The 25,888-nt window shown below is 41.1% G+C and overlaps 1 protein-coding gene across 1 annotated transcript in view; it reads left to right on the forward strand.

The window, feature by feature from the left end:
- The first annotated feature begins 12,761 nt into the window (after positions 1-12,761).
- Positions 12,762-25,888, forward strand: part of LOC126101195 (uncharacterized) — a 128,933-nt gene continuing 115,806 nt past the window's right edge. The window contains exon 1 of the mRNA XM_049911891.1: positions 12,762-12,781. Coding sequence (XP_049767848.1) covers positions 12,762-12,781 — 20 coding nt within the window. The remainder of the gene's footprint in view (positions 12,782-25,888) is intronic.

Below are 25,888 nucleotides of genomic sequence, written 5' to 3' on the forward strand. Positions count from 1 at the left end.
AATCACCTGTAATACTAGAAGGCATATCATTTATATAAATAAGAAACAGCAGTGGCCCCAGCACCGACCCTTGGGAAACGCCCCACTTAACAGTGCCCCATTGGGACTGAACATCACTACCACTCTCAATATTGCGGAGAATTACCCTCTGCTTTCTGTTCTTAAAGTAAGAGGCGAACCAATTGTAAGCTACTCCCCTTACTCCATAATGGTCCAACTTCTGCAGTAATATTTTGTGGTCAACACAGTCAAAAGCCTTCGTTAAATCAAAGAAAACACCTAGCGTTCGCAACCTTTTATTTAATCCGTCCAAAACCTCACAGAGAAAAGAGAATATAGCATTTTCAGTTGTTAAGCCATTTCTAAAACCAAACTGAACATTTGACAGCAAATTATGTGAATTTAAATGTTCCAGTAACCTTGTATATACAACCTTCTCGATAACTTTAGCAAACACCGATGGCATAGAAATAGGTCTAAAATTGTCAACATTATCAATGTCTCCCTTTTTATAAAATGGCTTCACTACCGAGTATTTTAATCGGTCAGGAAACCGACCACTCCTAAAGGAAAAGTTACAGATATGGCTAAGTACTGGGCTAACATACATAGAACAATACTTCAGTATTCTGCTAGATACCCCGTCATATCCATGAGAGTTCTTGGTCTTTAGTGATTTAATTATTAACTCAATCTCCCTCTTGTCAGTATCATGGAGGAGCATTTCAGGTAACAGTCTCGGAACACTTTTTTCTAAGAGCGCTATATGATTCCCTGTTGGGACTAGGTTTCTATTTAGTTCACCTGCTATATTCAGAAAGTGATTATTAAATACTGTACATATATGCGACTTATCAGTAACACGGACATTCCCACTACGCACTGATTCTATATCCTCGACCTGTCTCTGCAGACCAGCAACTTCCTTTACGACTGACCATATGGTTTTAATTTTATCCAGAGACTTAGCTATTCTATCTGCATACCACATACTTTTTGCCTTCCTAATAACATTTTTAAGCACCTTACAATACTGTTTGTAATGGGCTGCTGCATTTAGATTTTGACTGTTTCTAACGTTTTGATATAATTGCCACTTTGTTCTACAAGATATTCTTATGCCTCTAGTCAGCCACCCAGGCTGCCTGTTTGTGCTAGTACCCTGTTTTAAACATTGTAACGGAAAGCAACTTTCAAAGAGCATGAGAAAAGTCTTGAGAAAAGAATTATATTTATCGTCTACTGTATCAGCGCTATAAACATCTTGCCACTCTTGTTCCTTTATATGGTTTACAAAGGTCTCTACAGCAACCGGATCAGCTTTCCTGAACAGCTGATGACTACATTTAACACGTGTTGCAGCATAAAAATCTTTTAAAGTTAAAATTTGCGCATCATGATCTGAAAGGCCATTCACCTTTTTGCTAACAGAATGCCCTTCTAGTAATGAGGAATGAACAAAAATGTTGTCTATGGTTGTTCTACTGTTCCCTTGCACTCTCGTTGGAAAGAATACGGTTTGCATAAGATTATATGAATTAAAGAGGTCCACCAGCATCCTTTTCCTTGCACAATCACTTATACAATTAATATTGAAGTCACCACATATGACTAACTTTTTGTATTTCCTATAAAGTGAACCAAGAACCTCCTCTCGCTTTAGCAAAAATGCTGTGAAATCGGAGTCTGGGGATATATAAATAACAACAGTTACAAGTTTAGCTCCTTTAAATCTAACCACACCTGCACAACATTCAAACACCTTTTCAGTGCAGTACTTTGAAACATCAATTGACTCAAATGCGATGCCATTTTTCACATACATGGCTACTCCCCCACACCGCAAAGAGCTCCTCGAAAAGCAGCCAGCCAACCTATATCCTGGTAAAGGAAGCCTCTGAATTATCTCCTTATTTAAGAAGTGTTCCGATATACCAATAATTTCAGAGTCAACATCTATAAGCAGTTCACTAACTTTATCTCTAATACCTTGTATATTTTGATGAAATATACTAATTCCCTCATTACTCGGATGCCTAAGCTTTGTCAAAAGTGATTTCCTTGTTAGAGAGACTTCCCTTAAGCAGGAATACCTATCAGCTGACTTCAATCTAAAAAAGGTGCAGCTCTAACACCCACTACTGCAGGAATTTTCCCATGAGTGATCCCACCAACCCCACCTATGCTGTCACCTATAAGCTTTGCCAACCTTCCCTTCCCATACCTGTTGAGGTGCAGGCCGTGTCTAGTGAAACCCGTCCTGCTGATAGACTCCACCGACACCACTGAAATGTGACCCATGCTTTCTGTCATCAGCGCACCCCCAAGTCTCATGTTATTACGCCTGACGGCTGTATTAAGATGAGGCCGATCGTGACGCTGAAACAGTTCCACGAAATGCACATTCGTGTTACCAGTCTGAGTGGCTATCTTTTCCAGGTCACCATCTATGTTATACTCCCCATCCCTATCAATACTATTACCAGCCCCACCCACAATCACTACCTGATCCCCTTTAGTAAAATCCCTACATAACCCCCCTATGTTAACAGTCACCTGAGCCAACCCTGCATTAGGCTTCACAATGCTGGTGACCTGGTACTCACTCCCCAGCACTTCCTGCAACTGCTGGCCTACACCTCTGCCATGAGAACTACCTAACAGCAGAACCTTCTTCTTCCTCTTCGACTTTGCAACTGTTCTAGGCACAGTAACTACTGAGGTCTGCTGCATACTTCCTACATCTACAGCTACTAGAGATTCCTCTCCACTAGACTCTGACAGTTGGTCATATCTATTGTAAACACCAATAGTAAAACTACCTGAAAATCTTCTTCTCCTAGCAGATCTCTTGCCAACAGCCAGCTCCCATTCCCCAACCCTCTTCTCCCTCCTCATCCTATCTAGCTCCTCCTGTGCGTTTTTCAACTGCACCTGAAGGGCACAGATCTTACGCTCCTGCTCCTCTATCAATTTACTCTTGCTACATAACCTGCAGTTCCAGAAGAGGATCTCACCAGAATGCCCACTGGCTTCCCCACTGCATTCCCCCCAGTGAAAATACTTCGAACAAGTCTCACACCGCAATCCACTACTCACGAACCTACGGCAAAGCCCACACTTCTCACTCATGGTAAAATTTTACTTTTTCTAAGTTCCGCTACTACAATAAGAAGATGCTAAAAACCTGACTACAATAATCACAAACTTACTCTACAAGGGAAGTAACTACTATTATTAACAGTATTAATAAACAACAAATGTGAATATAACAAAAGACTAATACAGAAAGAGAATCAAACGTCTAATGACACAGTAACGAAGCTGTAAACAGTTCCCAAAAGGTTCTTCTGAAATTATTTCACCAGAAAACACCAAGAACACCGGTTGAAGACTACTAAAGTTCCTAAATAAACCACTATGCACAAACAATTAATTAGTACTTAGCTTTCGATGCGCCGCTACAGCTGCAACTGGTCAGCTCGGAATCAAGAAACACATAGTACAATGAAAATTAGTTATCTTCAGTAGTTTGTAGGACTGCAGCTGCGGCTACAACTAAATCTCGAAACATGGAATACCATGAACTAATAAAGCATATTCTCAGGGACTAAGCCTGATGGGCCTCCCTCAGAGAATCAATGCAAACATTACAGAACTGGCTGAAGACCGATTATGAAAGTGCGTCTGTCTACGTTGAAGTCTAGCTAAGAAGTGAACGAGGCACACTCCAGTTCCGTCGAGCTGCACAGCCCGGTCGAGTGCGCTGTGCTCGACACACGACGGGCTGCCAACCTCGTGTTGGTGCGGCGTTGTAGTGGTATCTGTGGCAATGACACTACAAAGTGCTCTGCATATACATAAGTAAGCGATGGTCTTAATAAACTTGTCTTGTACATGGTAAACGGTAATAATGGGGAAAAAATTGTATCTACTTCCACCATTTTAATTTAGCCTCAGGCAGTAACGTAAGCAGTTAGTAAACTTATCCGCGGTATTTGTGGTCGTCTCCCTCGCTATTACCCTAACCTAAGGACGCCACCACGGTACTGCTGAGAGCGAGACGCCAATTTTCTGCCACAAATGTGACAACGGGAGGGCTGGGTACCTTCACGTGAGGTACGCAAGAGGGTCGGCGAGGTATCTGCCGCAACAGCCGGTCGCTCCCTCGCCTGCCAGCTTGCTTACCCTCTGGACGTGTCCACCAGTCCTTCTTATTGAGGGTAAAATAATTTTTTCCGTACCATGTGCCGTTCACTCTGCGGTCGTAGCCGATTTTCATTAACATTGTACCCATTCACTCGACAGCCGTAGCCAGTTTTCACGAATATTGTGGTAGTTATTGGGAATGAAACCCATTTTGCCCTGAATCCTGGCATTTCTCATTTTACGTGCAGGAAAACACCCCGGATGCCCACCTGAGAGCCTGATACTATCCTTTCATGTACAAACTGGTGTCAGAAAGTGAGATCTTCCCCACCGTTCGATCCGAATCGGTGTTTTCCAGCCGATACTACGTCCTGGCAACCATAGCGACTCCAAGCGGTTTGGTGACGCGGGCCCTTAGTTGTTTGCGCCGGCGCGCCTTCGGGAGCGCATGACAACATGTGAGGCCGTGACAGCCCAATCGAGCATGCGAGCGCACCATATCAACACCGACTCAAAGGAAGGTCTCGGCGCTTGTTCGTGACGTCACGTCGGCTAATCACGGCGAACGCCATGTCTGTTGCAGGCATACTCATAATGGTGGTGTCTCCCTCTCTGACACAGGAAAATGTGAAACTATTGGCGGTAGTTGACCGACACGCATTGTTCTGAGAGATTTCTGCAATCAATTAATTGTGCAATTCATTACACTTCTTAACAAATAGTGTACTCCTGAACTTAAATTTCCACCTGTTTTAAGGACTGACATACAAAAACAACTTCATGGTCCAGCAGCAGCAGAATTCGTGCTTCTTTACCTTATTTGTAAATCTGAGGAAGTTACGTTTGTACTGGGTTGCTTTTACAAGAAACTGTGATCATATTGGTGCTGTTCTTTAGGTATCTCGGTTGACTATGGGGTGAGGAGCACTGTATGTTAATGAAATGTCTTGCGATTGTACACGTTGGGCGAGGGGGTGGGGGACAGAAGAAGACGCAAAAGTGAGATACTCGTTTTATCAAATAAAATTTTTTTATCTTATAAAGTTTCTCCTTACAGTAGCAAGAGGGGAATATTTTCTTTTCTAATGTGCATGTTTAAAAAAGTTTAGGCTCAGCAGTATTTTCGATGTATGAAGCTATTTTGTTTCCTGTTTACAATTCCTTTCGTTGAAAACGACTGTAATTTAATGACTGACAACATTTGGACATTTACACATGTAAATTAGTTCACATTTCCAGTGACGATGTCAAACGAAAATAAATAAAAGAAACGAGTTCATTGTAAGGGGGTTGGGGTAAGTTTCGGTAACAAAATGGATCAAGTAAATATAGTTACTTGAATGTAAAATTTCCGAAGCTTGCAATGGGGCAAATCATCTTCTCATATTGATCTACGTTTGTTTCGACAGGCTTCAGTAATACAGAACTATGATCTTGATTTGTAGCTTTACAAAAGTAAGAAAATCTTACGTCTAAATAAAACTGCAGAATCCAAAACAATACCAAACATTTTGTCCAAAAATAAGAGATTTATAGTGATAAGCACGCCCAGGCGTTTCTGCCTGCAACAGACCTGGCGTTCGCCGTGCCTAGCTGACGTGACGTCACCAACAAGCGCCGAGGCCTTCCTTTGAGTCGGTGTTGACCATATGGCCGCGCGCCGCTGCGTCCTGTCCCACGCTGGGGCGAGCCGCCGCTCTTCTGTCTTGAATGAAGCTGTGTGATTACTGTTTGCTTACTTAAATAACTTTGATATGTCAGTAGTAGTTTTATTTGATGAAGAATTTTATGTTTTTCAGAATATTCAACACAACAAATTGACGTAGAAATACTCCTGTAAATTCCCTGGCGGTTCATCTGGATATTACGTCGGTTCAACGGAGAAAGTTAGGAACAAGCATTTCAACAGGTTTCCAAAACTACTTCTATGATTGCTTCTGAAGCGGAAAAGTGTTTGTAAACCGTGACCTGATATGAATTGTGCTACTTATTTTGTTTGTGAATCGATTGATTATTTTTTCGAGGAAGATTTTATAAATAAAACTAGACATAGGCTAAACAGGGATGAGTTTGCAAAACATGTGGCAGGTGTTCCATGTGAAATTGTTAATATCAGTAGCGAATCAGGTGAAACTGTTGCTCATAGTGAAATTTTTATCGTGTGCTTAACAAATAAAAAGTAAGTTTTGTTTTCATTTCACTGTTTTTATCCACCTTTCCTATTTTTGGTACTTAATATTGAAGTCATCTTTTTTGTGGTGAAGCGTTTACAGTTGTAAGATGTAGGAAGTTTTATAAGAAATTAGTGGTCAGAAGTGCACGTTTCCTAGGCAATTACTCAGAAATTACAGTCCTGAAACATAGTTGTAACAAATTTTAGAAAAGAATGGTTCAAATGGCTCTGAGCACTTGACTTAACTGCTGTGGTCATCAGTCCCCTAGAACTTAGGACTAGTTAAACCTAACTAACCTAAGGACATCACACACATCCATGCCCGAGGCAGGATTCGAACCTGGGACCGTAGCGGTCGCGCGGTTCCAGACTGTAGCGCCTAGAACCGCTCGGCCACTCTGGCTGGCCAAATTTTAGAGTTCTTCATTCATTAACACAATGTCAAAGATTTCTTAATTGAACCTCTTTAACTGCCGATTATTCTCTTAATAATAGTTTTTTTCTTTCATTGACCCCACAGCTTATAAGATGTCAAAGTATGACATTATTCAGGAATATTTGTGGTCCAATTTATATGCAACAACTTTTATTTAGCTTGTGACAGTTATTTAGACTACAAGCTTGTTTCAAGTGTTGCGTCTAGTTCCTTTTCACACTCATGTGGATGACCTCACACTTTTCGTTATTTAGGGTCAACTGCCACTTTTCGCACCATTCAGATATTTTTTCTAAATCGTTTTGCAGTTTGTTTTGATCTTCTGATGACTTTATTAGTCGATAAACGACAGCGTCATCTGCAAACAACCGAAGACGGCTGCTCAGATTGTCTCCCAAATCGTTTATATAGATAAGGAACAGCAAAGGGTCTATAACACTACCTTGGGGAACGCGTGGAATCACTTCTGTTTTACTCGATGACTTTCCCTCAATTACTACGAACTGCGACCTCTCTGACAGGAAATCGCAAATCCAGTCACATAACTAAGACGATATTCCATAAGCACGCAATTTTACTACGAGCCGCTTGTGTGGTACAGTGTCAAAAGCCTTCCGGAAATCCATAAATACGGAATCGATCCGAAATCCCTTGTCAATAGCACTCAGGACTTCATGTGAACAAAGAGCTTGTTGTGATTCACAGGAAGGATGTTTTCTAAACCCATATTGACTGTGTGTCAATAGACCGTTTCCTTCGAGGTAATTCATAATTTTAGAACACAATATATGTTCTAAAATCCTACTGCATATCGACGTTAATGATGTGGGCCTGTAATTTAGTGGATTACTCTACCACCTTTCTTGAATATCGGTGTGACCTGTACAACTTTCCAGTCTTTGGGTATGGATCTTTCGCTGAGTGAACGGTTGTATATGATTGTATATAGCAACAAATTGTTTGTGTATCTTAAGGTGTCCATGGAGCTTTGGTATTCCAGGGTTCATGGGTATACATGTCCTTTTTTTCATATTCTGTAAGTATCGTATGACATCCTTTTATGGTTTAGGCTAAAAATTTGTTTGTTGGGTATCTATTGGTTTGTGTGATACCATTGTTACCAAAGAAGCCGTTAACTTTTTCTACGTAGTCATCTTTGTTAATGATAACTAGACTATTGCCTTTATCTGATTTAAATATCAGGGTGTTGTTATTCGTTAATTTTTCATTAATTTGGGGTAGTGTTTTGTTATCTCAATAGATATTGTAGCTTTTCCTGATTTTGAGCTCTTTTTCTGTCGCTTTCGCTATTTGACAGTGGTTTCATTATGTTGTTTTATAGGTAAGTTTGCCAGGTCTAGTGCTGCCTTTGCAGATGCTGTTAGTTGTTTTTGTACAGTATTGTGGAATCTTGGTTCGACAGCATACCTTAATCCTTTACTCAACAGTTTTTCCTCTTGGTCATTGAAAACATTTTCGGTCATGTTGATGGTTTTTAATGAAAAATAAAGGGCTTAATATATTTTTAGTTTTGACAATGAGGTATTTTCCGTGAGGCGCTTGATTTTATTTTTGTTTATACATCTGATCTAGGTGCTGATGTTATGCCCATAGATATTTATTATATGTGACATGGTGTCAAAAATTAATGGAGTATTATTGTTAGTTAATTTTAGCTGAGACACACACTACCTTGATCTTGGTGTTTCTTATAAGATAGGTTACTGTTAAATTCTCGTTGGGTCCATAATTTTGCTCCATATTGTCTGATGTGAGGTACCAGCGTTGGTTCTGCTGAAATCTTGATGTTGACGTAGGCCGGGGCGAGTTCCTTCTTTAGACAAACCTTACTGAATTTCACACTTTCGACAAGTTTTACCATGTTTATTGCTATCTTTGTTTATTTCAGAGAGTTCCCCATATAGGTGTACGACACTGAAGTCCACAACTTTTGTTTTTTGGGGTCCGCAGTGCCTCTAGTGACATGGTTATTATGAATATCAGACAACTACACTGCTCTTTAAATGGTATTATAGCTTTCTTGATCATAGTTACAGATTATTGTATTGAGACCATCGCTTAGTTATGTATTTACAGAGCACCTGATGATGGCCACAAACCGAAATGGGTTCATCGTGACTGATTTAGTAAATAAAAACCATTTAAACAGCAATGAAGCTGGCTGATGTTCGCAATAACACTTTAAACAGCCGCGACTTAGACAAGCAGCAATACATAAATGAATCTTCGCTTACAGCTTGCCGTCTGTCATTGGCTGCGTAACACAAACAGCTGACACACCTTCTTTTGTTCCCATCATACCTCACGGCAAGCGCTGACAACTTTCCTTCACTAATCGTGTACGTACGTCACCGGCTCTATGATAGACTTTTACCCGACAATGTTTATCAAACGTAATACCACAGTCTAACATAACAGCCGCGACACTTCGCCTCGATTTTGTTGCCTATAGCGCCAGCAGCGCCCCAAGCGGCTGGTAGGTTGAACTGTGAGTTCGGCGCGATCCTGAAAGCGAATAGTGATTGATTATTTTGATTTATACAATGGCGTTTACCATCGGGAGCGTTTGTAGCGCAATAAATTGCAGCAACAACAGGAAGAAGACACCACAGCTGTCTCGTTTTAGGTTTCCTAAGGATCCTGAGCGGTATATACCTTCATGTTACTAAACTGTATCGTCAGGATTCACTTGCAAACTATATGTGTATAAATGATGAATGTATCGTTTTAGGAGCAGAAAATGGCTTGTTAATAGCAGACGAGAAGACCTTATGAAGAAAGACCCAGTTTATCTGTATAATAATATTAGGTTTTGTCCGCTACATTTCGAAGAAAGCCAGTTCATGAACGCAGACAATAACAAACTCGTGTGGAATGCAGTACCCACACTGTTTGACATCCTAAATAAGCCACCTCAACTGACGATGAAGAGGAAATTGCCACAAAGATTCGACAGTCAATCTAAAGCTGTAAAACAGTCGTATGACACAGGCAGCCAGTTCAGCTCTCCATGTATCAGTGCCAGATTCGTGCGAATCGTCACCACAGACGTGCTTTGACGATAAAGTGGTTAGATTAAGTGCAGCTGTTCATGTCTTAAAAAAGCGTGTGAAGTGTCAGAATGTGCAGATTGAGCGAAACTATTACGGGACAAGGAAAGTGCCTACAGACAGATTGTTTGAAAATTATTCAAATATTTAGTTTTTCGTGAAATGTAATGTAATCAGCTCATTATAATGTTTTCAGCATATTTCTGCCACTATTTGGCAGTTGCTTTACCCACTTTGAATAATATAAAGATTAAGGTCGTACTTGTGGCAACAGGCAACATTGACACACACAGTAGGCCTACAGAACGATAAACGAGCTGTCGTTCGCTTTTGCATGTAGAGGTACATGTCTGCGCTTCTTACATGTGAATCTGTGTGTTTATATTCTTTTGATATCAACGTGGTAAGCTGCAATTCTGTCCAATGTCACAAGTGTTTCTTCACGAATGTGTTGTAGCTTGCCACTCTATTCATGGTTTTTGTCCATACTTGCGCTTATTTTAGAATCATTAATAGAAACATATATGCCTTCCGATACTAAACAAACTCTTGGAGGCAAGAAAATAACTCGAATAATTCGGAAATTACGTAGTAAATGGATGTAAACAAACATTATGCTTACAACGCGTCTGACGTTCACCTTACCTGCCGCTTGGAGCGCTAGTGTCGCTCCATTTGTCAAACGGCAACAACTTTTACAGCAGTGAGTGTCGCGACAGTTATGTTGGTAATACTGTCGTTGGTTCTGCCTTCCGCCATCTAATATAATCAGTCAAAATCTCTCGTTGGCAAGTGCTATTGGCGTATTTGTCTGAAAATATAATTTCAGTGTACGGTTTAGCATGTTTTATCATTCGTAATGTTAGGTATATGGCGCTTCTTGTCCGTATTTCAGTAACATATGTATGTAATACATGCCCATCTGCTTTTAATCGGTTTCGGATGTTTGCTGAAGTTTGGCCTATGATGACGTAAATGGTCAACATATTGCCATATTTTTCACTGAGAAAATGTATTACAGCTGTAACTAACTCATTCCACATCGTCGTAAGGTTAGCATTCATCTCACTCTAGGTGAGAAGAGACCTACGTGATATGACGTAACGCTACGTCATCGAGACGTAAATAAACCTAAATCGCCTACATGAGTACTTATATCGATCTTTGCTGTTGTACCACAGAGGTTGCACGGTAACGTGAAAGCTAAATGTAAAGACATGTGTAGAAACGAAGTTACAGCAGTTGTGTGGTATGTTCAGCCCAGTTGAATTAGTTATTAAGCTGGAATTCCAATAATTTTGGATGCTATTGTTTGTTTCTTGAACATAATGAATATCTGAACGAAGGAACCATTACAAAAGAAAAAAAGAAACGCTCGCAGTAATTTTTCTTAATATCCGATTAATCGTCCATAAATCATGTGAACAGAAACGTGAAATAATTAATTATTAAGTTGTAATCCAAAGAATTTGGGATGTTATTGGGTATTTCATGAACATAAAGAAAGTCAAAAAAAGCTTGTAGTCATTTTTAAAAAAAATCCCATCAATTGTGCATGATTATGTCGACAGAAACGTGAAATAATTAATTATTAGGCTCTAATCCCAATAATGTGGAATGTTATTGTGTGTTTCATGAACATAACGAATACCTGAACCAAGGAACCATAACCACAATGAAAGTCAAAAAAAGCGAGTAGTCATTTTTTTAAAAAATCCGAATAACTGTGCATAAATCATGTGGACAGAAACGTGAGATAGGGAGAAATTAAAGTGTTTCGTATTTTTATAAAAGCCAATGTATTGTACATAATTCTTCTGGGCTGAAACGTAAAACCGAGAAATTAATGTGGTTCCAAAGATAATTCCGGATGTTGCTGGAATTTTAATTTTGCCCTCATGGTGCAGAACAACTCAGAAAATTTTGCTCTTCAGAAATAAATTATTGCTGATGATTATAATGTATAATGTAAACTGTTTATAACACACGTCATTATTTTTCTTTATACGCTGTATTTTGTGAAAAAAAACAACGTATGAAGGAAAATAATGACATCTTGAAGAGCAAATGTTTCTGAGCTGATCTACAGCATGAAGGCAAAATTAAAATTCCAGCAACATTCGAATTATCTTTGGAACAAAATTAATTTCTCAGTTTAACGTTTCTGCCCAGAAGAATCATGTACAATCCATATGCTTTTATCAAAATACGAAACACGTTAATTTCTCTCTGTTTCACATGATTTATGCACAATTACTCGGATTTTTTTAAAAATGACTAGACGCTATTTTTGACTTTCGTTATTGTTATGGTCCCTTCGTTGAGACATTCATTACATCAAGAAACACACAATAACATCCAAAATTGTTGAGATTACAGCTTAATAAGTAATTCAACTGGGCATACCACACAACTGCTGTCAATTTGTACAAGTCAGTTTATATTTAGCTTTCACGTTATCGGTGCAACCTCTGTGGTACAACTGCAAAGATCGATACACGTACTCATGTAGTCGATTAAATAATTTACGTCATGATGATGTAACGTTACGTCACTATGACGTAGGGTTCTCCTCATCTAGCGTGGGATGAATGCTACACACATCGTAACCAGAGGTCGCAGTTGTTTTCCACAGAACATATAAATAAATAAACAAATGAAGACTAATATTTATTTAATAATATAGCTAAGTGTCGTCTGTATGCAGTTCCTGATGGTACAGCTATATCAGAAGATTAAACTGTTAATCTTAATTGGGTCGTGGATCGCAACTTTAACGGCTGCTACGACGCATAACGGATCTCCGCAGTTCCGACTAAATGTGGGCACGACGCTGTTTCGACCTTCCGACGTGTCACGCAGCTGCTGGACAGCCGATGAGGTGGCGCTGTTGAAGGCGAGACGCCTCACTCAGTCGCTCATACCCAGCGATATGTGCATCGACTCCGATGAGTGAGTATCCCTCTTTCAAAATAGAAAGCGAAAATTTTTCACACGATGTAGATATCTTGCTGTGTAGGCAGATGTGTGCAGTTGAAGAGCGTCTAAAGTGCTGTCAAATAACCTTCAATAAAACCAATTCAGAAGGAATATTTTTACGTTGACTATAGCTGCAGTTATTGAGAAGGCCTACGTTTTAGAACTGGGGCCTGCATATAGGATTTTACCTAGGTTAGAGGAATTACTGAAAGCATTCCTTATCCACGTCGATATCATATTACATTCTCATCCGGTTACATTCAGATTCAGTAATGCTTTCATGTATGATATCCAACCATTGATTCCTGGAGTTCCAGCAAATCTGTTCATTCAATTCCAAGTTATAACTGTATTAGGGTTTCTCTCTTTTTTGGGTCAAGAGGATACTATCCGTCAGTTTTGGCAGGGACTTAACAGTAATGGTCGTTATGAAGTCTCTTCTTGATGCGTGTTTTGTATTTAATTTCCGGATACTGTTATTCGTTACCATTTTTCGAAACTTTTTTCACTCTTCGCTGCGTATGATAAACAAAGTACTCCCTCTTGTTTCGGTGCAAATTCTAACACTTCATCGATTCCCGTCTTTTTTTATTTACTATTAATACAGCCCACTTATTTTGTTTTTAAATTAGTATTGTGCATCATGGTCTCCACTGCAGTGGTACAGTTTTTTCACGATACCAGTATTCGATTCCTTTCCTTTCTGATGAGTCATTTAAGTTCTTTCCGTAATAAATGTTTCGGTTTATTCCTGATACATACATATATTTGTAAATGCGTATTGCAGACCCCACTTGAGCTATGTAGCTAAAATGCATTTTGCGATAGGTTGCTAGCTCGATTTTTTTTTCTTTTCTTACGATACTATGTTTCCTTATTTTAAGTTCGTGCTGTGTGTCATGGTGCCCGATTAAGCTGTAGGGCGTTTTCTTTTACACAAATATTTGTTTTATTATCTATGATTGAGTATTAGAATTGTACATTGAAATATTGGGTCTAGTTTAGCAGGGGATACAACCCGTCGGCTTTGACCAATGACGTCAGAATTGGTCAGAGAGCATGTATTACAAAGATGAAAGAGCTGAGAAGAATATTCAGAACCAAAGGAATGCAAGAGTGAAAAACTGTACTTCACATATATAAGGGCCAGTATATATTACTAACAAAGAATACATCACGTTACATGTATGTCAGTTGTATCTCGAAGCTCTTTCGAACTATATTGCTCAAGTGCAGTACGGGATACAAGTTCAACGTACGTCGATTTCTTAGTTTCAACTACCATTGCTGTCCTGTTGTTCACTTGAACGATGTATCCTCCGCTTCAGTAAACCCTCAATGGAACACAGGATACAAATTGTAGATGTGTTGTTTATTTCATCTCCGCTATTAGTAAGAGTCTTTTCTTACGTACATATCAGTACTACTGATGACAGAAGGACCTACGTATGTAATATATGTATACCAGACATCCGTTGACCTCTATATATGTACAATGGTAACGAAAAGGTGGAAATAAACGTACGTTACATTTGCAACTTGTACCTCAATTGAACTACACGGAGACAAGAAGACGACATATGTACAATTTGTATCCCGTACTTCACTATGGGGTACAGTTTTCTTGTTGTCTTGGACGCTAATAGTATCTCATTCGTTACTTGAGCCATATAGCTGTACGCAACATTTGTATCTTGCCTGCCAATTGAGACATACAGTGTCAGTGTAAAGGAGAACTGAAGGACGGGATACAAGTTTTAGTTGTGTCGTCAGTGTAAAGGCGAAGTGAAGGACGGGATCAAATTTTAGTTGTGTCAGGGGTTTCGCCTGTTATATAGCAAGTACACATTTGAAAATGTCGTACTGATATTAGTGCTGGGAAACAAAAGAAGATAAAAAAATGGTTTAAATGGCTCTGAGCACTATGGGACTCAACTGCTGTGGTCATAAGTCCCCTATAACTTAGAACTACTTAAACCTAACTAACCTAAGGACATCACACACATCCATGCCCGAGGCAGGATTCGAACCTGCGACCGTAGCGGTCGTGCGGTTCCAGACCGTAGCGCCTTTAACCGCTCGGCCACTCCGGCCGGCAAAAGAGGATCGACAGCTGAGAAATTTCTATTACGTACTTCACAACACGATAATACACATGTTGGTGGAATAAAACAGTGAAATACCGAGAAAGAAGTTAATGGAAAAGTGAACTTACCACACGGAAATATCAAGGAATAACCGAAGCTCGCCTAGACAGACAGTAATGAAAATTACATACCCACAAACAGACAAATCCATTCCTATAAACGAAAATAAGACACTAAAAATTGTTCTTCAATAACAAACTAATACTCCAAATTACCTCAATATCATTACGAATAATTATTTTAATGTACAATAATAGCGCTTATCCGGAACACAGAACAGTTTTATTATCTATGCCTCGAAGTGAAGACATTACTATCTATGACCAATGTATGACGTCATTGGTCAAAGCCGACGGGTTGTATCCCCTGCTTCACTAGACCCGAAATATTTCCTTTCCTGTCTTTTGGACAGATATTTCTTTTATTAATCTATGAGTTCCTTTTCTGATGCAGTAATAGTTGTCATAATCAAAACCGCCAGTTTTTGTCTACAGTTGAAAATACGGCACGCGATATGATATCATTCCGTTTAGTTGCTGCATTGTTTACGTCGTTTGACGCATGACGTCATCGTTCAAACACAATGGTTAATATATGGTAATTTCCACTTCATTCTCAATTACTTCGTTAGGTGTTAGGTGTTTACGTACACACATCAAAAAAGATTTTGCATCACCCCGGTTCCCAGAACTCCTGAAGATAGACGTTGACTGTCGACATTGCATCACAGACAGTCCCTTTGAATGTTCAGAGGTGTCACTAAACCCGCCCAAAGATGCAAATATGCATGCATGAGCAGCGCCTATTAGACGGAGGGGGTCTTACAGCCGATCAGTTATAGACATTCCACCAGGAAGGAGGTACACGGCTCGTGTTGTCTCTAGTTCAACCATGCCTAGACGGTCAATGCCGCGGTTCGATAGCGTCCGCATTGTTATTTTGTGCCAGGGAAGGCTCTAAACGCGGTACAGGTGGGCGCAAAAACATGCCGAATGGACCGCTCGGGATTGGCATCACGTTCTCTTCACTGGTGAGTGTCGCATATACCTTCAACCAGACAATCGTCGGGGACGTGTTCAGGCTGAACGCCTTAGACACACTGTCCAGCGAGTGCAACTAGGTGGAGGTTCCCTGCTGTTTTGGGGTGGGATTATGTGGGGCCTACGTACGCCGCTGGTAGTCATGGAAGGTGCTTAACGGCTGTACGATACGTCAATGCCATCCTCCAACTGATAGTGCAACCATATCGGCAGCATATTGGCGAGGCATTCGTCTTCTTGGACGACAATTCGCGCTCCCATCGTGCACATCTTGTGAATGACTTCCTTCGGGATAACGATTTGGCTCGACTAGAGTGGCCAGCATGTTCTCCAGACATGAACCCTAACGAATATGCCTGGGATCGACCGAAATGGGCTGTTTATAGACGACGTGACCAACCAACCACTCTGAGGAAACTACGCCGAATCGCTGTTGAGGAGTGGGACAATCTGGACGAACAGTGCCTTGATGAACTTGTGGACAGTATGCCACGACGAATACAGGCATGCATCAATGCAAGAAGACGTGCTACTGGGTATCAGAGGTACCGATGTGTACAGCAATCTGGACCACCACCGCTGAAGGTCTCGCTGTATGGTGATACAACATGCAACGTGTGGTTTGCCGGCCGGAGTGGCCGTGCGTTTCTAGGCGCTACAGTCTGGAGTCGAGCGACCGCTACGGTCGCAGGTTCGAATCCTGCCCCGGGTATGGATGTGTGTGATGTCCTTAGGTCAGTTAGGTTTAATTAGTTCTAAGTTCTAGGGGACTGATGACCACAGATGTTGAGTCCCATAGTGCTCAGAGCCATTTGAGCCAGCCAACGTGTGGTTTCCATGAGCAATGAAAAGGGCGGAAATGTTGATCTCTATTTCAGTTTTCTGTACAGGTTCCGGAACTCTCCGAACCGAGGTGATGCAAAACTTTTTTTCATGTGTTTATTTTATATGGGAGCCAAGATTAGGATGTGATATGTCTTGTATCAGATCAAAGTTACGTGATACGGAATCTAAAACTAAAATTATGTTGGCTTCTCACACAACTCGGCTAGAAAGTTAACATTGTGTTACGCTTCTTGTTTACATCTGCTATTTTGAGGCATACTCCAACCAAAGTGTTTATCCTGTTAAGTTTTATTATTAAATATCTACCAGTTAGTTAACCTGCTGCATTTCTTTATCTTTTCACCGTCAGAACTTGACTTATCATTTGATATTTTTTAATATACCAACTTCTTTGAATTTTTCTGGTAACAACCACTGCCCCTAATAATTACACCATTGTTCATTACAGCAGCTTCAAACACAAGAGCATGTAGTTAATGCTCTATTTCGTGTTTAATATTCATCATCCAAATCCTTAACAGTAATGAAAAGCGATTAAAAAAGAAAGAGTTATGGTTGGAGCCTAGGCGGTGAACATAAAAGAAACCTTGGAAAAATTCATGAGATGCAACTGTATGACTGTGTACTTTATTGTGGCCACGTTATACTTTACTTAGACTGTCATCAGAGTCCATGGATGTCATACACTGAGGTAACAAAAGTCATGGGACATATGCACATGTACAGATGTCGGTAGTATCGCGTACATGTAGTATAAAATGGCAGTGCGTTGACGGAGCGATCATTTGTACTCGTCGCGAAAAGATTTCTGAAGTGACAGGGAATTTACAGACTTTGAAAGCGCAATGATAGTTGGAGCTAGAAGCACATGTGAAAATTTGGAAATTCGTGGTAAGGTCTTATGGGATCAAACAGCTGAGGTCATCGGTCCCTAAGCTTACGCACTACTTAATCTAACTTAAACTTAATTACGCTAAGGACAACACACACACCCATGCCCGAGGGAGGATTCGAACCTCCGACGGGGTGAGCCGTGACAAGGCGCCTTAGACCGCACGGCTACTCCGCGCGGCCACATGGGACGTTCCATTTCCGAAATCGTTAGGAAATTCAATATACCGAGATCCATAGTGTCAAGAATATGCGGAGAATAGCAAATTTTAGGCATTTACTCTCACTACGCACAACGTTCTGGTCGACGGCCTTCACTTAACGACAAGACAAGCGTTGTTTACGAGAGTTTCCATTGCTAACAGACAAGCGGCACTGCTCAAATACCCGCAGAAATTAATGTGGGGAGTACGACGAATGTATAAATTAGTACAGGGTGGCGAAATTTGGCGTTGGTGGGCTATGGCTGCAGACGACCGACGAATGCCTTTGTTAACAGTACGACTTCGCCTGCAGTCCTCTCCTAGGCTCATGACCATATCGGTTGGACCTAGAAGACTAGAAAACCGTAGTCTTGTCAGACGACTCCCGATTTCAGTTGGGAAGAGCTGATGGGTTGGAGACTGACGAAGACCCCACGAAGCCTTGTAGTAAACTTGTGGACAAGGCACTGTGCAATCTGCTTCGTAGTGCGGGCTGTGTTTACATGGAATGGACTGTGTCTTCTGGTACATTGACTGGAAATGGTTATGTTTGGCTACTTGGAGACAACTTGCAGTCATTCATGGACTTCCTGTATCCTAAGAACGATGGAGTTTTTACGGATGACAGTGCACCACGTTGATGGGCCGCAGTTGTTCGTGACTGGTTTCAAGGACATCCTGAACAATTCGACAGGACGATTTGGCCACCCAGATCGCCCGAGGTGAATCCCGTTGGAACATTTATGTGACATAATCGAGAGGTCAGTTCGCGCACAAACTCCTGCACCGGCAACACTTTCACAATTAAGGAAGGCTATGCTCAGTATTTCTGCAGGGAACTTCCAACGACTTTTTGAGTCCATGCCGCGTCGCGTTGCTGCACTACGCCAGGCAAAAGGAGCCCAACAAGGAATTAGGGAGTATCCCATGAGTTTCGTCACCTGATTGTGAACTGTGCATCGTAACAACTTTGAACCGCAGTAAACGGGTGGCGTCTTGGATTAATAATCTAAACGTCCTCGATCCCGGGTTCGAATCTAGCCACTCCTTAAATTTTTATTAATATTCAGAACTGGCGGCCGAAGACTTCCGGCATAAGAAGTCATCCTCATTCTGCCAACGGCCTTGTCAAAAGAGGGTGGACCAGCGGATAGAGGTTCAGGGCATTCTCTTGTCCTAGTGCTGGTAAACTGCCCCTAAAGGCGGAAGAATCAGCAGTGATCAACAGCGTGAGGATGCAGAAGGCAATGGAAACCACTGCGTTAAAAACACATAACGTGTATCCACGGGACATGTGACCTGTAATTGAAAAGTGTCATGATGATCTCTCCATAGGCAAAAGATTCCAGAATAGTCCCACATTCGGATCTCTGGGAGGGGACTACCGAGGGGGAGGTGACCATGAGAAAAAGACTGAATAATCAACGAAAGGATAACGTTCTACGAATCGGGGCGTGGAATGTCAGAAGCTTGAACATGGTAGGAAACTAGAAAATCTGAAAAGGGAAATGCAAAGGCTCAGTCTAGATACGATAGGGGTCAGTGAAATGAAATGGAAAGAACACAAGGATTTCTGGTCAGATGAGTGTAGGGTAATATCGGCAACAGCAGAAAATGGTATAACGGGAGTAGGGCAGAGAGTGTGTTACTGTGAACGGTCCAGTGATAGGGTTGTTCTTATCAGAATCGGTAGCAAACCAACACCGACAACGATAGTTCAGGTATATATGCCGACGTCGTAAGCTGAAGATTAAGAGATAGAGAAAGTATATGAGGATATTGAAAGGGTAATACAGTACGTAAAGGGAGACATAAATCTAATAGTCATGGGAGACTGGAATGCAGTTGTATGGGAAGGGGTAGAAGAAAAGATTACAGGAGAATATGGGCTTGGGACAAGGAATGAGAGAGGAAAAGACTAATTGAGTTCTGTAACAGGTTTCAGCTACTAATATAGATACTTTGTTCAAGAATCACAAGAGGAGGAGGTATACTTGGAAAAGGCCGGGTGATACGGGAAGATTTGAGTTAGATTACAGTACAGTCAAACAGAGATACCGAAATCAGGTACTGGATTATAAGGCGTACCCAGGAACAGATATAGACTCACAATATAGTGTTGAAGAGTAGGCCGAAGTCCAGGACATTAGTCATGAAGAATCAATACGCAAAGAAGCGGGATACGCTTGATGTTCTCTAAGGATATATATACAGCAAAAAGGAATAGCTCAGTAGAGAGTACAGTTGCAGAGGAATGGACATATCTAAAAAGGGCCATCACAGAAGATGGAAAAAAAACATAGGTACACAGAAGGTAACTGCGAAGATGCCATAGGTAACAGAAGAAATACTGTACTTCATTTGTTGATGAAAAGAGGAAGTACAAAAATGTCCAGGGAAACTCAGGAATACAAAAATACAAGTAGTTGAGGAATGAAATACATAGGAAGTGCAGGGAAGCTAAGACGAAATGGCTGCATGAAAAACGTGCAGAAATCGAAAAAGAAATGATTGTCGGAAGGACAGGCTCAGCATACAGAAAAGTCAAAACAACCTTCGGTGACATTAAAAGCAAGGGTGGTAAGAGTGCAACGGGAATTCCACTGCTAAATGCAGAGGAGAGAGCGGATAAATGGAAAGAATACACTGAAAGCCTCTATGAGGGGGGAACTTGTATGATGTGATAGAAGAGGAAATAGGAGTTGATTTAGAAGAGATAGGGGATCCAGTATTAGTATCAGAATTTTAAAAGAGCTTTAGAGGACTTAAGATCAAATAAGGCAGAAGGGACAGATAACATTCTATCAGAATTTATAAAATCATTGGGGGAAGTGGCAACAAAGCGACTATTCATGTTGGTGTATAGACTGTATGAGTCTGGTGACATACCATTTGTCCTTCAGAGAAACATCATCCACACAATTCCGAAGATGGCAAGAGCTGACAAGTGCGAGAATTACCGCACAATCAGCTTAACAGCTCATGTATCCATGTTCCTTAGAAGAACAATATACAGAAGAATGGAAAAGAAAACTGAGGATGTGCTAGATGACGATCAGTTTGGCTTTAGGAAAGGTAAAGGCAATTCTGACGTTGCGGTTAATAATGGAAGCAAGACTAAAGAAAAATCAAGACACGTTCACTGGATTTGTGGACCTGGAAAAAGTGTTCGACAATGTAAAATGGTGCAAGATGTTCGAAATTCTGAAAAAAGTACGGGTAAGCTATAGGGAGAGACCAGTCATATACAATATGTACAACACCCAAAGAGAATAATAAGAGTGGACGGCCAAGAACGAAGTACTCGTATTAAAAAGGGTGTAAGACAAGGACGTAGCCTTTGGCCTCTACTGTTCAGTCTGTACATCGACGAAACAATGATGGAAAAAAAGAAAGGTTGAGGACTGGAATTAAAATTCAAGGTGAAAGGATATCAATGATAAGATTCGCTGATGACATTGCTATCCTGAGTGAAAATAAAGAAGAATTACATGATCTGCTGAACGAAATGAACAATCTAATGAGTACAGAATATGGATTGAGAGTAAATCGAAGAAAGACGGACGTAGTGAGAAGTAGTAGGAATGAAAACAAAGAGAAACGTAACATCAAGATTGATGGTCAGGTACCTAGGCAGTAAACTACCAATGACGGACGGAGCAAGCAGCAAACGCAGACTAACGATGGCAAAAAGGGCATTCCTGGTCAAGAGAAGTCTACTAGTGTCAAACATATGCCTTAATTTGAGGAAGAAATTTCTGAGAACATACGTCTGGAGTACAGCAATGTGTGGTAGTGAAACATGGACTGTGGGAAAACCAGAAAGGAAGAGAATCGAAGCATTTGAGATGTGGTGCTAAAGACGAATGTTGAAGATTAGATGGACTGATAGGGTAGGGAATGACGAGGCTCTACGCAGAATCGGAGAGGAAAAGAATATGTGGAAAACACTTATAAGGAGAAGGATGAGTACGATAGGACATCTGTTAAGACATGAGGGAATGACTTCCATGGTACTAGAGGGAACGGTAGAGGGCAAAAACTGTACAGGAAGACAGAGATTGGAATACATCCAGCAAATAATTGAGGACGTAGGTTGCAAATGCTACTATGAGATGAAGAGATTGGCACAGGAGAGGAATTCGTGGCGGGCCGCATGAAACCAATCAGAAGACTTATGACCCAAAGAAAAAAGACGGTGTATGGAGTCATGTGACTCTCCTCTGCTGACGCAGGTCGGGCCAGTAATGCGGTGTGTACGTGCTAGTCCCCTGTGTGGAACTAGTGCAGCGAGGTGTGTTGAAGACTCGACGTAACGAACTCGTATGACCACAATAACTTACCACGAGGCCACCCGAAAACCTGGCAGAGTACAACTAATTGAAATACAGATTATGCAGAACAGAATCAAAACTGGCGAAGGCTATCCTTCTTTTTCCTAAAGCCGGCCGCGGTCGCCGAGCGGTTCTAGGCGCTCCAGTCTGGAACCGCGCGACTGCTATGGTTGCAGGTTCGAATCCTGCCTCGGGCATGGATGTGTGTGATGTCGTTAGGTTAGTTAGGTTTAAGTAGTTCTAAGTTCTAGGGGACTGATGATGACCTCAGAGCCCGCATCTCGTGGTCGTGCGGTAGCGTTCTCGCTTCCCACGCCCGGGTTCCTGGGTTCGATTCCCGGCGGGGTCAGGAATTTTCTCTGCCTCGTGATGGCTGGTGTTGTGTGCTGTCCTTAGTTTAGTTAGGTTTAAGTAGTTCTAAGTTCTAGGGGACTGATGACCATAGATGTTAAGTCCCATAGTGCTCAGAGCCATTTGATGACCTCAGATGTTAAGTCCCATAGTGCTCAGAGCCATTTTTTTCCCCTAAAAAATACCCTCCCTCTCTCATACACACACACACAAAACACACACACACACACACAAAATTTTGCTCTATACATCTGAATCGTCACTGCATAGATATTCCAACTATGCACCATTAATGAGCGATATTAATAAAGTTATTAGTATGAAAAACAACAGCATGAAGCACTAGTTGTGGATCAGGAGTTCGGTTCTGCCCTCCATCTTTCCCCCTGCCCCCTCCCTCCCTCTCCTCCCCCCCCCCCCCCCCCCCCCGCCCTGACAGATATCACTTACTTGCGGCAACATGCACGATTAGAGTGTCAAAGATGCCTTCGACTTAAATAATAATAAGCCTATAGCATCAGAAACCGATTCGTCCAAAAATTTTAGAACATGTGAGTGACGCATACTTTGTATTTGTGTTGTCACTTGCACAAGTCGGTAACCTACCCATGATGGCACAAGCCACGCCTTCTTTCCATGACGTCACAATCCAAGAAGTCACACCTCTTTTCTTGGAACGGAGGTGGCCTTTAAAATAAAACATCCAATTTTGTTACAGTATTTCACTGGCCGTTAAAACCATACAGTCGCAAAATGTAGTCCCAGAGCCAACATCATGGCCATGTTCAAAAATATGCAGGAACAACGACGTATGGGTGGGGGCCATTCGTTGTGCTCGGATAGCCGAAGCGGTTAAGGGCGACCGCTCGCGTAAAGCGAGAAATCCGTTTTCGAGACACGGCCAGGGACAAAGTTTCACTGTCGTCATTCCCTTGTACAGACCATGCGTTGTTCGTATGCCCGACTGTGAATACATTTCATGTCTATCGTTCTAGGCAAGTTTACGTGCTGCCTTCGCTCTTAAAACTCGGAAGTGCGACGTGACAGATGGGTATACTCAGACAGTGCGCAGTACATCTGCGAAAAGTTTCATGAGATTATCACTGTGATTTTACTTTCGTGACCGATAGGTCTTGAGAAAAATTGTAATCCTCGTATATGAAATGTTAGTTTGCTATAATCAGGGATAACTCGTTTCTCGCTGTTGTTGACGAAAATTAACAATTGGATGCATTTTGTAATTACTGCACTCCTGTACCGCGCCCGTTTGGTTTGACAACATAAAACGTCGTGGGTTTGTTCAGTTTGCTTCACTACTATCGCAGCGTTGCCTGTCTGTGGTATTACAGGCTGATCAAACAGTCGCGACGCTCACTGCTGCGAAAGTTGATGAAAATGAAATGATCGTATGGCATTGTTGGCCGGGAGGCCCCATGCGGGGTAGTTCGGCCGCCGTATTGCAAGTCCTTTTTAGTTGACGCCACGTCGGCGACTTGCGAGTCAATGATGATGAAATGATGATGAACACACAACACCCAGTCATCAAGAGGCAGAGAAAAATCCCTGACCCTGCCGGGAATCGAACCCGGGACCCCGTGCGCGGGAAGCGAGAACGCTACCAGCGTTTGACAACTGGAGCGACTCTAGCGGGAGGAAGAAGACATATGTGCGTCGTAAGGCTCTGAGCACTATGGGACTCAACATCTGTGGTCATCAGTCCCCTAGAACTTAGAACTACTTAAACCTAACTAACCTAAGGACATCACACACATCCATGCCCGAGACAGGATTCGAACCTGCGACCGTAGCGGTCACGCGGTTCCAGACTGGAGCGCCTAGAACCGCACGGCCACACCGGCAGGCCTGTGTCGTAAGGTTAATGTTTGTTTTTCGTTCCTTTTCCACGTAATTTACGAAATATTTATTTCAGTTTTCGCCTCCGATAGCTTGTGTAATATGAGAAGACATGTACTATCGTGAAATAAATCTTAAAACAGCCGAATGTCACTGATTCAATGACAATCTCAGATTATTCATGAAGAAATACTTTCGAGTATGTGTATAATTGCTGCCTAATACGCTGGCAGCAATAGGATATAAATACATATTTCATGCATGAGAAGCACATACTTCTGTTGCTGCCTGCTCCTATTATCTTAGACACTCTCATTCACGTGTAAAAATTTTGTTTGGTGCCTAAAGATTCTCACATTCTTATACTTCACTCGACTTCAAATAAACGAATATTTCTGTAAATCTAATTACTTTTGCTTCTAGAGGAAGTATGTTGAAAAATCTTATCCTTTGTGGCTCAGATGTGTCAGCAATTGTGGAATAGTTTCTTCTGTCCCAGGAAATAGTTTCATTGTTTCTGATGTTGTGTTATCACGCCTGTGTGGTTTGCCTTTCACTACAGTCGTAGAGACTTATTTTGTATGTTAAATAATGTAGGTATTGCATTCCTTACAAGTTTGCTACGTCGCACGCCAGTTGATTTGACTGGAAGTTTACTGAAGAAAACTTCACGTTATTGAGTAGATATACGATGTCTTTCTGCAAAATGTCAGGTCTTCTGCTGGTTACTAGCCTTTTTTATTTTTGAGAGAAACCGACATTCTTCATCAAGTGGGGAAATTGTTATGTACAAAAAAAAAAAAAAAAACAAAAAACAAAAAAAAAACTTATAAAATCCAAAGTTTTCAAGGCAATGTAACTAAATTTGGCACAGTTGGTGCGGAATGTTACATGGATATACAACATATGGTTTCATGTTTACTGAAGTTATATGTTTTTATTATAAACAATTGAAATTTTTTCAAGAAGGTGAGTACAAATGTTCCTTTCTCTAAAAAAAAAGTCTGTCAGAACGAAATTAATGTATTTTTGTACAAAGTTTGATATTTCATAATTAAATATATCGCTGGAACAGAATACTGATATCATCTTTTGCTAGGTTTTTACGGCTGTCCAAATTCCTGTGAAAAAATACCAAATCTTAGGGCACTGCACGTACATAAATAACTTACTGTTGTTGTAAATGAAAATTTCCATAGAATGTTTCACTATAGTACTGACTAATTGCATGCCGCATTTAAGTACTATAATGTCAGTGGTTTGTGAGGAAAAGGTACATAAACTTGCCAAAATCTAAGTTACAGGAAACCTGAATCAAAGATTTGGCAGTGTTTGTATTAGGCCTTACCTATCTAGGTGAACTAGCGCAAACTATATGCATTCTCCTATTCATCCTCAAGCAGTTTTTTCTTTG

Source organism: Schistocerca cancellata, chromosome 9 (genome assembly GCF_023864275.1).
Source record: "Schistocerca cancellata isolate TAMUIC-IGC-003103 chromosome 9, iqSchCanc2.1, whole genome shotgun sequence".
Classification (NCBI taxonomy): domain Eukaryota; kingdom Metazoa; phylum Arthropoda; class Insecta; order Orthoptera; family Acrididae; genus Schistocerca; species Schistocerca cancellata.